The 12,799-nt window shown below is 37.5% G+C and overlaps 1 protein-coding gene across 3 annotated transcripts in view; it reads right to left on the bottom strand.

Annotated features, from left to right (window-relative positions):
• LOC310902274 (uncharacterized protein) overlaps positions 1–12,799 on the bottom strand; it is a 214,940-nt gene that overhangs the window by 35,352 nt on the left and 166,789 nt on the right. The window contains exons 6-9 of one of the 3 annotated variants that reach the window (XM_083843529.1): positions 8,918–9,815; positions 8,357–8,497; positions 7,706–7,795; positions 1,995–5,490 (exon numbers count right to left, since the gene is read on the bottom strand). In XM_083843529.1, the coding sequence (XP_083699655.1) occupies positions 5,418–5,490; positions 7,706–7,795; positions 8,357–8,497; positions 8,918–9,042 (429 nt within the window). In that variant the 5' untranslated portion in view covers positions 9,043–9,815 and the 3' untranslated portion in view covers positions 1,995–5,417. Of the gene's footprint in view, positions 1–1,994; positions 5,491–7,705; positions 7,796–8,095; positions 9,816–12,799 lie in introns of those variants that run through there. The other 2 variants (XM_083843530.1, XM_083843531.1) reach the window with 2 other exon arrangements.

The following is a 12,799-nucleotide window of genomic DNA, read 5'->3' as shown; positions in this document are numbered from 1 at the left end:
TTTTTTGCATATGTCCTATAATTCAGCTCTCTGAGACTTCCCTGAGCTGAGGCTGTATCAAGAACTTTGTTGCCAGTAGTAAGGGTTCTGTTTTTTAATTATAAAGGACAAGCTTACCATTCATGAATCCAGATAATTGCTTTCTAAATCTAATTATACTTTGGCTTTTGTGGCATCCTGTGGCAATGAGTTCCACAGTTTATTAATGCTTTGTGTGTGTGTGTGAAAGCACTGACACTTGCTTAAGCACTGTTACTATAAGAAATAGAGAATAGTCATTTCCTATTCTTCATACAATTTAAGGTTCTACCAACAGGAATTATGCAGCCATCAGACCTCTTTTCTAAGCTCATTCTACTTAGCCTCTTTTCATATGGAAACCATTCCAGAAATTGGCTCACTGCTATTGGCATTTCCTTATCTTTTTTAAATCTTGTAGGGTCTCTTTGAGTTGAGGACAAAAGACACACATCATTTTCAAGATGTGAACATGTCAGAGATTTGTGTCATACACTTCACAGTCGGCATTGTCCCAGAGGTTGTGTTTTTTTTCCCAATCGTGAATCTAGGAAGATACACAAAAGTGAAAAATCTATAGCTGCTCACCAAATTAATATGTGTATTTTGACACACAAAAACATACATGCACAAAATCTTCAGAGCATTTCCAGAAACTGAAGATTCTGCATCATCTTCTTAAGAAAATTCACCTCGGTAAATATTGTTTCAGGATAGTTTCAATGTTTTCAGAAAAGAAATTATGAAAGTACTAATGTAACTATCACACTAAGGAAACTGGATTAGCTGAATGGTCGTTTAGGTAGCCTATTTACATCAGCAAGGCTTTACTGTTGCATAGACAGAAGCTTTAAAAACACTGAATAGTTTAAAACAGTACTAAAAGATACAGTGAGTAAATATGCAGATTGAAAAAACAACACATTGTACCACGAAGAATATCTTTAAATGGAAGTAAAGAGATAAATGCATTGACTGAGATTTCAGATGCTCAATACCTAGGTTGGCTCAAACTGCTGAGAACTTTGGCGCTTCCACTGAAATATATGTAAATATGAACATAAGTCTAACATTTAAATGTTTCTTCTTTTTGAAGGCCTTATCCTTAATCTCTTTTCATATATAGGATTTATCATATTGCTTTAATAAGGGATGTATTAAATATCAGGAACTGACTCAGAGCCCTTGCATTCAGTAAGGAAGCTGCTTTTTAATTACACTGTGCACAAACATCAGCAATAAACTCCCCCTTACAAATACAAACAGAAAACTAAATCATAGTGGGAAGCCAGAAGGACTGGAATGCACAGAGAAGTTGAAAGAGAGAGAGAAGATAGAAATTATCTCATGGCACTTAAACAGTCTAATTTCTGAAGAAAATTCTTTTTCAATTTACACTGATGTAAAGGAGCTCAGAAATTAGCTTGTTTACTCCTCATTTAAAATACCGCCAGACAAATGGATTATGTTGTGGGTTGTTTTTTCTTTTTGAATTCTTTATGATATGGGATTCTACAATAAATAGCACAAACACATTTGTCGCCATTCTTAATCACAGATATTTGTGCAAAGATTTCAGCAAGCTCTATGCTGCTCTAATTTAAACTCATTTAAATCCTGCACAGCTCTGTCATAGAATTAACTCTCTACAGAATTTAAGCCTGTTTGACCACAACTGTGGGTTGTTTTCATACCTGTATCAAGAAGCATTTTCCAAAGCATAAGCAGCAAATGCTTAGAACAGTTTGAATTCACTGGTTAGTCACTGTCCATCCAATCTGAGGAACCGTAACTTCTCTCATTCCTCAACATGGATTGATCAAAATACTTCTGGAATTCCAGCACCACCATATTCCAAGTCCCACAGGAAGCTATAACTCGCTTTTCAAAATGGATAGCAGAAGTTGCTGCTGGATCCACATGCAGTAAAAATCAATCCCCTCACCAATAATATTAAAATCTAAATTGACAGGTAACAAAATATGAAAAAAAAAAGGAAAAAATATTACTATCACTTAGTAGTTTAGGAAACAAAAGCTAAGAGAGAACAATTTTTGCCCAAGACTGGCAAAATAAAGAAAAAAATGAATCCAAATTTATCCAGACTTATTATGGATCTTGTATCACAAAACCATTTTGCTCAGTGAACAGTAAACACAGCCTGACCAGCAGCCTAGTGAACTCAACAGGAAAAGCTCTTGCTGTTTTCATGAGGGACTTTGATCAGTCTGTCGGGTTTCTCAATGAATTTATCCAAAAGAAACCTGCAGCTAGAATAAAGGTTATAACTGAGGCACTACCACAGCAGACTAGATATTTTGTTTTTAGGGCACCTCTAATTCAATAGCCATGAATAATATAATATTCATGGAGTCCCATCTGCTGTTCAGTTCTGTGTATAGAAATATTTTGCATTGTTGGTCCAATAATTCTGACTAAAACTGGTAAAGTGACATACAGGCCCCTGAAAACAGTAGTGGAATAAAAAAAATAATAAATTGAATACAAGAGAAAAAATAAGCTTGTTTTAGTTTGAAGGGAATAAAATTGAAGCCTTTTAACCTTACACATAAGTTCCACACCATTGCTTTTTAAAATCAGTTGAAAATCATTTAAAATCAAATTGATTTTGGCTTTTACATTCAGATGCACTTCATCCTTTCACTTACTCGTCTATACAAGTAATGTCTTCAGCCAACCTGTGTTTAAAATGGGTTGAAAATCAGTTTGTATGTTCACATGCTTATTGGAATTTTCTCATTTCCATTTCACTCAGAGCCAATCACAATCAGATTAACTTGCTAGGGAATATGTCAAGAGGCTGATTTCATGGCTGTTTTAGCAAAGAAATGGTTCCTAATGTAGTGAAACATTTTTTTGCTTATAGCACGTTGTCTATTGCCCATTTGTGTCAATAAGTGGGAAGATGTATAATCAGAACTGTTCATATTTATTCCAAAAAGCTCTCTTCTCCATCATGTACAGGCTCATAATCAATCATGAAAGAACTATAAAATCACAGGAAAATATTTCCTAGTTTGTATTTGCTTCTTTCCGTTACCAAGACCTGGAATATCTGCAGCCTTCTATGTGTGGAGTGCTAGGGTAGGTTCCTGCACTGGACATTCCTCTGTTCACCTGCTGCCATCCAACTGTGGATCATTTGGACTGGATGTCTGCTATCTGAACCGACATTTAGTCATCCAGTCTGAAAGCAAGTGTGCTGAAATGATGCAATGTAGCTCACTATCAGGGCTGTAACAGGATGTAGAACACCTGCTATTGACTTGGATAGAAAGGATAAAACCTTCTGAATTGCTTTGTTTTCAACATCCTTTTGCCCATATCCCTCAAGTGTCCACTTGTACTTAATTTGTCACTGATGGACAAATTTAAGGAGGGGGGAATGGCATAGCAGGAGAACAAGAAAATATGAAGCAGATGCCCAAGTTCTATTACTGACTCTGTTGGTGACTGGGTAAGCTGTTTATAACGTTCTATCATGTTCATTGATTTAGATGGATCAGTTTTAGGTTTCCAAACTGAGAAGATGCATATGGTCTGCTTTTCACTGTGAGTCAGTACTTCCACACTTCTCATCTTCAAAAAAGAGTTTGTACGAGTCTGCAAATAAGGTGGTAAATGTCTCAAGCTGTGCATACAAAAGCTGAACACTTGCAATTAAATGGTATCAGGAAAATGTTGACTGTAAGCTCTCAGTAAGTCAGTTTACTTGCTTGCAAATGAGAAATTAAAAATGCATCACGAGGAAAGTTGTTGTGGGTTCAAACAATGTTTTAAAGACCGCTCCAAATTGCAAATGAGAAGTCAAAATTCCACGTGCAAATATTACATTTCAGAGATGATGAGTGGGAATGGAGTGGGAGGTTATATAACCTGATAATATCAAGGATCAGAAAGAGATTAAGCTATTTAACTATTCAGCAGTGAAAAGAAGTCAAGAAGGATCAACACAGACAAGGAATGGAAAGACAATATAGAAACTGAGTTGCGCAGGCTGACGTTCTGCTTCAAAGGGTATTAGTGCTAGGGAGTAGTTACAAAACTGTAAGTCTTAAAAAAACAAGTCTGATTTAATAAATATTTACTAAATTGTATAAGAATTACCTGGCATCAAGCTATAAATATTAAATTCTAATGTAAATATTAAAAGAATGATGGGTTTTCAAATAATCAACTTAAGATTCTAAGAATTTTTGGATTAAACATGAAAAATAATAATAATAAAAAAAACAGAGTCAAACAAAAGCCCTGACAGTTAGATTCCAAAAGAACAATCCACTCGGAGTTCCTTTTATGTGCCAACAACTATTATTTATATTGTTTATGCACTTTCATCATGACAGCCCTAACACTGAACAGAGCAGATAGAGTCTAACAGTTACCACATTTGAAAAAAAGCTCTCAGAAGGTAAATAAAGTGAAGTGAGGCTATATTTTTGGATCTGGGGAGATGTAAGACCATTCTGATACTCTATTTATATGGATTATTTTATATTGTTTAATGAATTTCTGCACTCTCTCTACAAAATAAATGTTGGCTCAATAAATAGAGCCTGCATTTAAAGGAACCACCCTATTAAAACTGGTTTTGTTTGTGCCTGGAGAATCAGAACTGTTCCATGCTTGTTTCAGATTTTACTTGAAAGCTCCCATTCCATTAGTATGACATTGTTTCTGAGACAAAGCTTAACCATAGTGTCTTTCCCCTTTAAAAGGTAATGACACCATCTAAGCAAAAATAATGGTGGGGGAAAAGAAAAGACCCCCATTACAGCAAACTGTGGTATTAATGAAATTCTGTTTGTATTAAAATTTTCTTTCAACCCCAGTCTTCCTGTTCAGGGGGATAGTGTCAACCTGTCAAACATTTAATCAAGAGCAGCTCATTGATGCTTCCATTATGTCAAAAAGCCTCACCTAGGTGACTTCAAGGGGAGACAGCAGGTCTGACTCTTTCTCAACATCCAAGACTGAATTTTTCAGTTCTCACCCTCAACTTCTAATTTCTAGTGTACGAGTATGAATATAGATGACAGTGGGTTTTTTTGTTTGGTTGTTTTTTTAATTATTTATTTTTGTTATTACAGCAAATCTATAATTAGTGTAAATTGAAGTTGTAAAGCCAGAAGACAAAAAAAGAAGTCCACATACGAAAAAGTATTTTCTTAATTTTTAGGTTGGTGGAAATGGGCTTGTTAGAGGGCCAAAATCTGCATTCAGAATGCCTCTCACACAACAGCAACATTAGCCAAAATTTCACAATACAATATCAGGATTCACAATCCAGACTGTCCCTAGAAGTGACCTCACTGAGGTGTTGCATTTGAAGACATGCTGCTGTTAACACTGATATTAATATTAAAACTAAAGAATAGTCACTCCATTGCATACAACTCAAATTTGGGGCCAGATGCTAACCTCCTGCTGTAGCTTCTTTTCAGCAATAAGCTAGAATGAAACAAGAAAAAAAGTCAATTTAACCAAGTACCTGCTCTGTCAGGAAAATGCTAGATTTGAAAAACAAACAAACAAACAGAAAAGAAACAAAAAAAAAAAACCTTATGATAGCTTTACGATGCCTTCCTCTAACAATGTATTATTTACTAATCCACTACAGGTGAACTTATAAGGAAACTGGTAAGGAACATCTGTCTCTCTCTGATCCTAGGGAACTGAAATCATTTCTTGGAGACTTTAAGAAGGTGATGGTAACCAGGAGCAGCCTTAAGACAGCTCTGATTTCCAACTCAATATTGGCTTGGTATGTGGATGACTCAGTGCAAAAGCCAGGAATATTTTCACACCCTATGCTACTGGCAGAAGAAAAACCCCAAGGAAAACTCTAGTCCTCCTAGCTTCTGAAAGAAGTCCTGCAAGAATTTGACTGAATTTCTGTTAAAGAATTTCTACTTCTACAGTTTCTACCATGACCAGGAACAAAGCCATCTTTTTCCATTCACAGTAATGCCCATTATTTATCAGTTAGATATATGGTGCGATGAGTTTTGACTTAAAATACAGTGTTGCTTCAGTATTCAGGAAGTGAAGTCAGAGAGAATTATGATATCCTGAAGGTATGGTTAAAGGAGCCCCTAGACCTTGGGCTTTTAAATAAGTTTGCAAAGACTTATTAATGGAGAATGTACCACATAATCCATCTAAATAATTTACTGTTAACTATTCTGCCAAAGGAAAGATTCTCATTCAAACATAGTTTGTGTGTGTGTGTGTGTTTTGGGTTTTAGTGTTTAGTGGTGTATTTTTTTTTAAAGTATCATATATAATTAAAAGATGACTATATGGGTCATTTGTAAAGCCAAACAACAAGACCAAAACTCTAGTAATGTGAAATGACCAGCTAATTACAATACTGGTTTAAATTATGTTCCTAGGTATTACTTGTTCTTTCCAAAGTGGGCTGGATATCTGTACTATTTATTCAGCCCCAAAGACCAATTCATTCTTGCAAACATATTGCTCCTTTAAAATGTAGCAAGGTTTAAATCATCCACGCTTATTGTTTTAACTTCCAGCATTTCATTATTCTACTTAATGGTTTGCACATTGTTTTACACAAGGAGAATATAATTTTATTGTGCGATGTCAAAAAAAATAAAATCCATGTCCCTTTTGCTTCTAAAGAAGATGAGAAGTGATGGGACAGGAGACCTAAACTACAGGGATGTTTAGCCTATAGACAGGAAAAGCCCAACGTTCCTCAGCATATGTTTAATCAGGAAGACATGCAATCAAAATATTAGCAACATACACACATCTGAATTAGTCCACCCCTCAAGACTGGATTGGCAGAAATATAAAGAAACTAGGCTGGCCCAATCTTTCTCCCATCAGAGTCAACTGGAATGCTTGACAGCTTTAACTTAGCCAAGAGAAGGCCCTGATTTAGATCCTATGGCTTCTGCACTGGAGCAGGGTTTGTGGCTGGGGATCAGGGCTTTAAGAGACATCCAGGGGTAAAGTACTAAAAGAAATGGTGCCAGGTGGTCCCTGAAAATTTAGCAGAACTGAAGCTAGAGCTTGCAGTCTCCTTCCTCCAAGAAACCTCCGTTGGCAGAGCCTGGGCATCAAGAGCCACACAATTATTTTATTTCATGTCTAGGACTGAAGGTACCACTGGCTAATGAGACGGAAACAACAATGACAGCAGAGTATTCTGATGGATTGTCCATACAAAGTGGAGACATTTGCCTTTAGCATAAAGAACTCTACTAGGAATTTAAAAACATATTTCAAATTGTTCTTTTGGGTGAAATGCAAAAACTGCTTTTTCACATGAAATATTTTTAGCTAATACCTCCAACAAAGCATATCCAACGTAAAAGAAGCACTATATCTGCAAAACTGTTTAAGGATGGGTACTTCCCAAGTGCCCTCAATTGCTCCTGCTCTACTTGCCTTGACCTGTTGCGTCACGTTATGCGATATCAAACTGCCATCATATTCCATTTTAGAAGTGATTACGCTTCATTGGTGGGCAAAGTTGCTGCTTGCTGAGTGTTTGTGAGGTTTGATTAATTAGTGCTTATGAAGTGCTTTGAAATGCTTGCATGAATGATGTTACAGAAACACTGAATATTGCCGCTGCTATGCAGGCAGGTACATGATTAAAGATTTGATGTTACAAGGTGTGGCTGGGCCTTACCTTCTCTTTGGGAAAATGTTCTGGTTTCCTTTGCTTTCCCTCTGGCAAGCTAGTTCAATTTTCCAACCAAACCAAAACACTTCAGTCTTTCTAGGGTAGGGAAAAAAAATAATAATAAAAAGATTAGATGAAGGGTATTTCTCAGAACTTGTTGCTTGTCTAGGATACTGCACCTCTAGGTGGTCTGATAAACTTCAAGGGCACCTTGTTGATAAAGCTCGTTCTCAGACTATTTTCTTCAGGTCTTTTTTTTTTTTTTTTTAAATCAACTACAGTTCTTTTAATTGCTTTCTCCTGTGGGTATTTAACATAGACACCTCATTGCCTGTTAAAGCACCTTTCTAAAGCATCTTTATTTCTGATATCCTCTCTTTGGCTGGAGAGACCCACCTGTCTCCTCCGATCTCTCCTGTCCAGAGGGAGCTGTTACACATTATCCCTTTCCATCACTTCTGACTGTGAACCTGACAGCTTCCATCTGCTCAGGGAAGTACAACTCCCCACAGGCGATTCACTCTTGGCCAAAGTAAGAAGCTGCAGGACTGGGCCCACAGCTGGCCTTGAAAAGCCAAGGCTGAAGATAATTATTGCACAGAGATTTTTTCCATTTAAAGATTTTTTTCCATTTAAAGATTTTTTCAGCTTACTCACTGCTGCCACACTGGTCTGTAGCCATTACCATGCTGTTGTGGCCCTTCAAGAGCATGATGCTTCATAAGGCAAGCGACAGGATTCCTCTGCTTGTGCTCAATGCCCAGTGCCATACGAGAGGTCTTAAGGTATCCAAGACATCTGTATGGGAATAGCAGGTATGACGCAGGACCTAAAGCAGATTGACACTCCACCAGGGTGGCAAATGGATGTCAAACAGGCTATGCTGTAATAGCTAAAACAACACTGGATGCCAATGATGAAGCAACCAAGTTCTTTCCACACTGCTTAATGTCCCTGATTTTGGTCATTATTGAGGGCCCTTGAGAGGATCAGTTGTATTGATCTTCTGTGCTGATCACAGACTTCACATCCTTTTTGTGTTGGGCACGTTAGTCTAACAGACTATGATCACTTGCTGCTATCTTTGATTCCAGTCACAGCACAGAGTCTCAGGTTTCACTATTCCTCCTTGTTTTACTCCTCTCACGTCCTGCACCCAATGACTTCTTTTGGTGCTGTTATCTTTCATAGTAACTTCAGGGTTAAGTTCATACACACCTGCCTGCATACAGTAGCTTCTGGGTTTTAGGTTCTTTGTGTTTGGTTTCCCAATAGCTGTGAAGAAAAAAAATCATTTTTGCTCCAGGCTTCAGAAGACATACTTTCTTAGACTCTGAGTACATGTCACTATCTAAACCATGGAAGTATTTAGCATTTATGAGGTTCAAACCAAACAGGACAAGCCCCCTTCTTATCTCTCTAACATTGCCACCTTTTGTTTGGCTGCCTTTAAGACAGATGCCATCTTCCTATTCTGTTTTGTATTTAAAGGGACATAAATCTTATTATGCAGAAGTTTTTAAATGCACTGAAGTATTCAAAATCCTAAATGAGAGGTATCAGGACCCTCTCACTTGGTCCCAGTGAGTGAGGTATGTCATATTTCGAAACCTGTGTCTTCCATTTTCTGATCACTGTTCTTGTCTGTGCATCTTCCAGAAACTAGGCTAGTAATCTACTGCGGCCATAAAGTTTCTTTCATTAGAAACAAGTCTGTTCTGACCTTTTCCAGGGCTGGGCTGGGATTTCATGAGGCGTTTCTTGTCAATCACTATATTCTTTACACAGCTTTCACTGTTCCATGTATGCTTTCAACTGGGTATTCATGCCTGGCCTGTAGATACATTTCCTGGCATATCTCAGGCAAGTCTCTATCCCCAGGTGTGAAATATGTATCCATTGCATGATCTCAGCACTCAAATCTCCTGGGATTACCGTTCAGTTCCATTTAAAACAAGATCCATGCAGTTCTTCATTCACTTCCTAGTGGGGCTGGGGGTGGGCACAAGCTCCTGTGGCACTTACTCCTTGCTCTCTTGCGGGCTATTGGTTGCAAATCACTTTACAGCCTTTCACACACCCTGCTGTTCTTTTGGACTGCTTTGAGAAGCTCCATCTGAAAGAGCAAAGAAAGTAATTTTTTGCCTCCCTCTGCATCTTTGCACCAGAGTTGTTTCTATCCCCCTTTCTCAAGCACCCCCACATCAGTGCTTCAGATGCTCTGCAAGCACGTAGTACTTCAGAGACTTGTGCTCCACTTTCAATCTTCTTCTTTAAAGGCCTGTATTTCCTAAACTTTGAGCATTCTCACAAGATAACATTTACAGTAGTATTTCCTTACAGGACTGTGCCAGGTATATGCATTACATTAAAAAGTACGGAACATCCTACACATGCTTTGAGTGGGGCATTTCCACACTGCTCTCAGTAGTCAAGGAATGACCAATATAACAGATCCATAGCTCAAAGTTTGTCTCCATTCAGCCTAATGTTTTGTCTCTAGCACCCATCCAGAAGAGTCGTCATAGTTAAGTATCATAACCTTTAATTGCCTATTATTTGACACCTCTTTCCCACAATCAAGATGTCTTCAGCTACAACACTGGTGGCTAGAGGCCCAGTATTCAGGTAACATTAAATATCCTGATTTCAGAGCTGACACTGATAGGCATTTGTGCTCATCAATACCTGCTAGAAGGTGTGGCACTGGTTGTCAGGCAGCTGAATAGCTCTTCCTCTTCAGCAAGCCACAGTAATTAAATCCCTGATTTCCTGCTCAAGTCTTTAACCAACTATTCCATCATGACAGGATACATCCGCAGAAAATAATCCATGTAAAAAAGATATATGGGAGTGGACAGGATGAAGATGTATACCCAGCCCAAGCCAGGTGATTACTCCTACTCTGCCAATTAAAATCACACAGCCATTTTGCTAGTTTAACAGTAAGTATCTATTTTGCATTCAGCTCTTTGTTTCTGAGCAGATGTGTTCATTCTTACTTTTTAAACTATGTCACCTTTCCTTCAACGTGGGCTTAGGTTAATAAACCGTACATCAAGCACTGCTTAAAAGCTGGCTTTGCAGGATGATAACTGATGAGGGAATTGCTTTTAATTACTGTACAAGTGAGTAGATAAAAATCACAGCCCTAATAATCAGTTCCAGAAACTGACAGCAGCAAAGTCTCACATTTCAAATGCGGATTATTTTTTCTTTCAGCGTTCAGCTACAGAAGGCAAATGTTAGTGGTTGGATCATCTTCTGTAAGCAAGCCAAAGTTATGTGTAACATTTTTGGATGCTAATAGGACACAGTTCTGGCAGAACAGAAATAAGGGTAACGTTAAAGATTAGTGCAAGCTTGGAAAGGAAGAGAAGTGCATTTTCTCAACCCAGATTTTCAGAAGAACAATCACCTCACCTACATCTGCTGCTAGAACTTTTAAAGTCCAAGGACAGTGAAAACAAACAACTTACTTACACAGCTATCAAGTCAGAGAGCATGAGGCTTCCCAGATTGCCTTCAAAACCAGCAGCATTTGGCCCATTACCATCTACACCAGGCTAATGTATTTTTAATAGTTCACCTCCTAAAGAGATACTGCAGGCCATGAGATGCAAATTAGCCAGCCAGAATTGACTGAGTTTTTGCTATGAGAAATTTCAGGGGAGGATGAAATAAATGAATGTAGGATTACCAACTGAGTTTGGTGCTCTGGTGAGAGGAGAAAAATGTGCTCATGAAGCCCAGTAAAACTTTCTTTTTCTGGTTTATTAGGTGTTTGCAAAAAAGTCTCAGTTGCAAAGTACGACATGTTCTTTTTCTGAAGACTCATCTACAGCACAGAGGCTCTGATAAATCAGCCGCTTTCTTTCTTAGCCAACTATGCAGTGTATGGGAAGCTGAGGCTTGTATTATGACTTTGTTAAAACATTAGATGTTGCATGAAAGCTGCCATGTGAACTCCATTTTGAATGTATTTCAATGCAGGTTTTTACAATAGGAAAATAAACACTTAGCAGCTCAGGAAACCAGAATCTAAAATACTGTAGACATGGATTTGTTTATTTGTTGCTTTCCTGCTATAGATCAGCCTGTCAGGAGACCTCCTTCATGTAAATATTTAAAATCTACAACAAAACAATTCTGATAGAAAAAAAAATTAAACTCTGAAAAGAAGAGAAGAAAAGGAGGATGCAGACTTATTTATCAAAAAACCAACACAGAAGTGTCTCTCTTTGAATCTATCAAGTGTATTCTTTGATGAAAAGGGGAAATATTCTGATTGTAAAGGTGTTATATGTAGTGAACGACACTTAGCTCCTTGAAACCACATGTTCTATAGATTCAAAGTTATCCTATTCCTTTTTTTTTTTTTTTTAATGGAGCAATAATTTTAGCTCTCAAAAGTCCACATGAAAAACTGAAAATCCAGGATTTGAGAACCAGAGAAATTCAGAATAGTAGTCATCTGGAAGTCTCCTCTTTTCATGTCGGTAAAGTATAATGTTACTTCATGCCATTTGGCTGCAAATGTAAATTACACCTTTTTTCAGTTGTTAGGACAGGATAGAAAACCACATAATTCTAATGAGTCATAAATGTTTCACCATTTTTTTCTTCATTTAATTCATATGGTGCCAACACCTGTGAAAACAATCAGCATCATAGCTGTGTGCTCTACTTAAATTTGCTTTAGGGTATGCTTGAGTAAAAGCTTTTATATCTCATTTCTCTACATTATTAACAACATGATGCCTTGAATCATTCTATAATTTAAGTATGCTCATTTCATTCTCAGCTATTTTATTAGGACTAGAAAAGATGCTCAAAGACTCTGACAGTCTTAAAACAGACACAGACACACACACATATACCCATGCTTGATTCTTACTGTAACAAAATATCTATAACAAGATCTTCACATTATTTTTTATGTGCTTTGGCAGTTTTGCACCTTGAATTATGAATCTAAACTGTTAGTACAAGAGCCATACTACAAAGCTTTCTCCCAAAAGACTTTGCAACCATTGCTCTAAGGTGAGTTAATTTCATGAGAGCAACATCTGCACTGAACTGAACTTTAAGCTGTTGCCA

Source organism: Anser anser (assembly GCF_964211835.1).
Source record: "Anser anser genome assembly, chromosome: 7".
NCBI classification, from domain to species: Eukaryota; Metazoa; Chordata; class Aves; order Anseriformes; family Anatidae; genus Anser; species Anser anser.
This window is presented reverse-complemented; position numbering and strand designations above follow the sequence as displayed.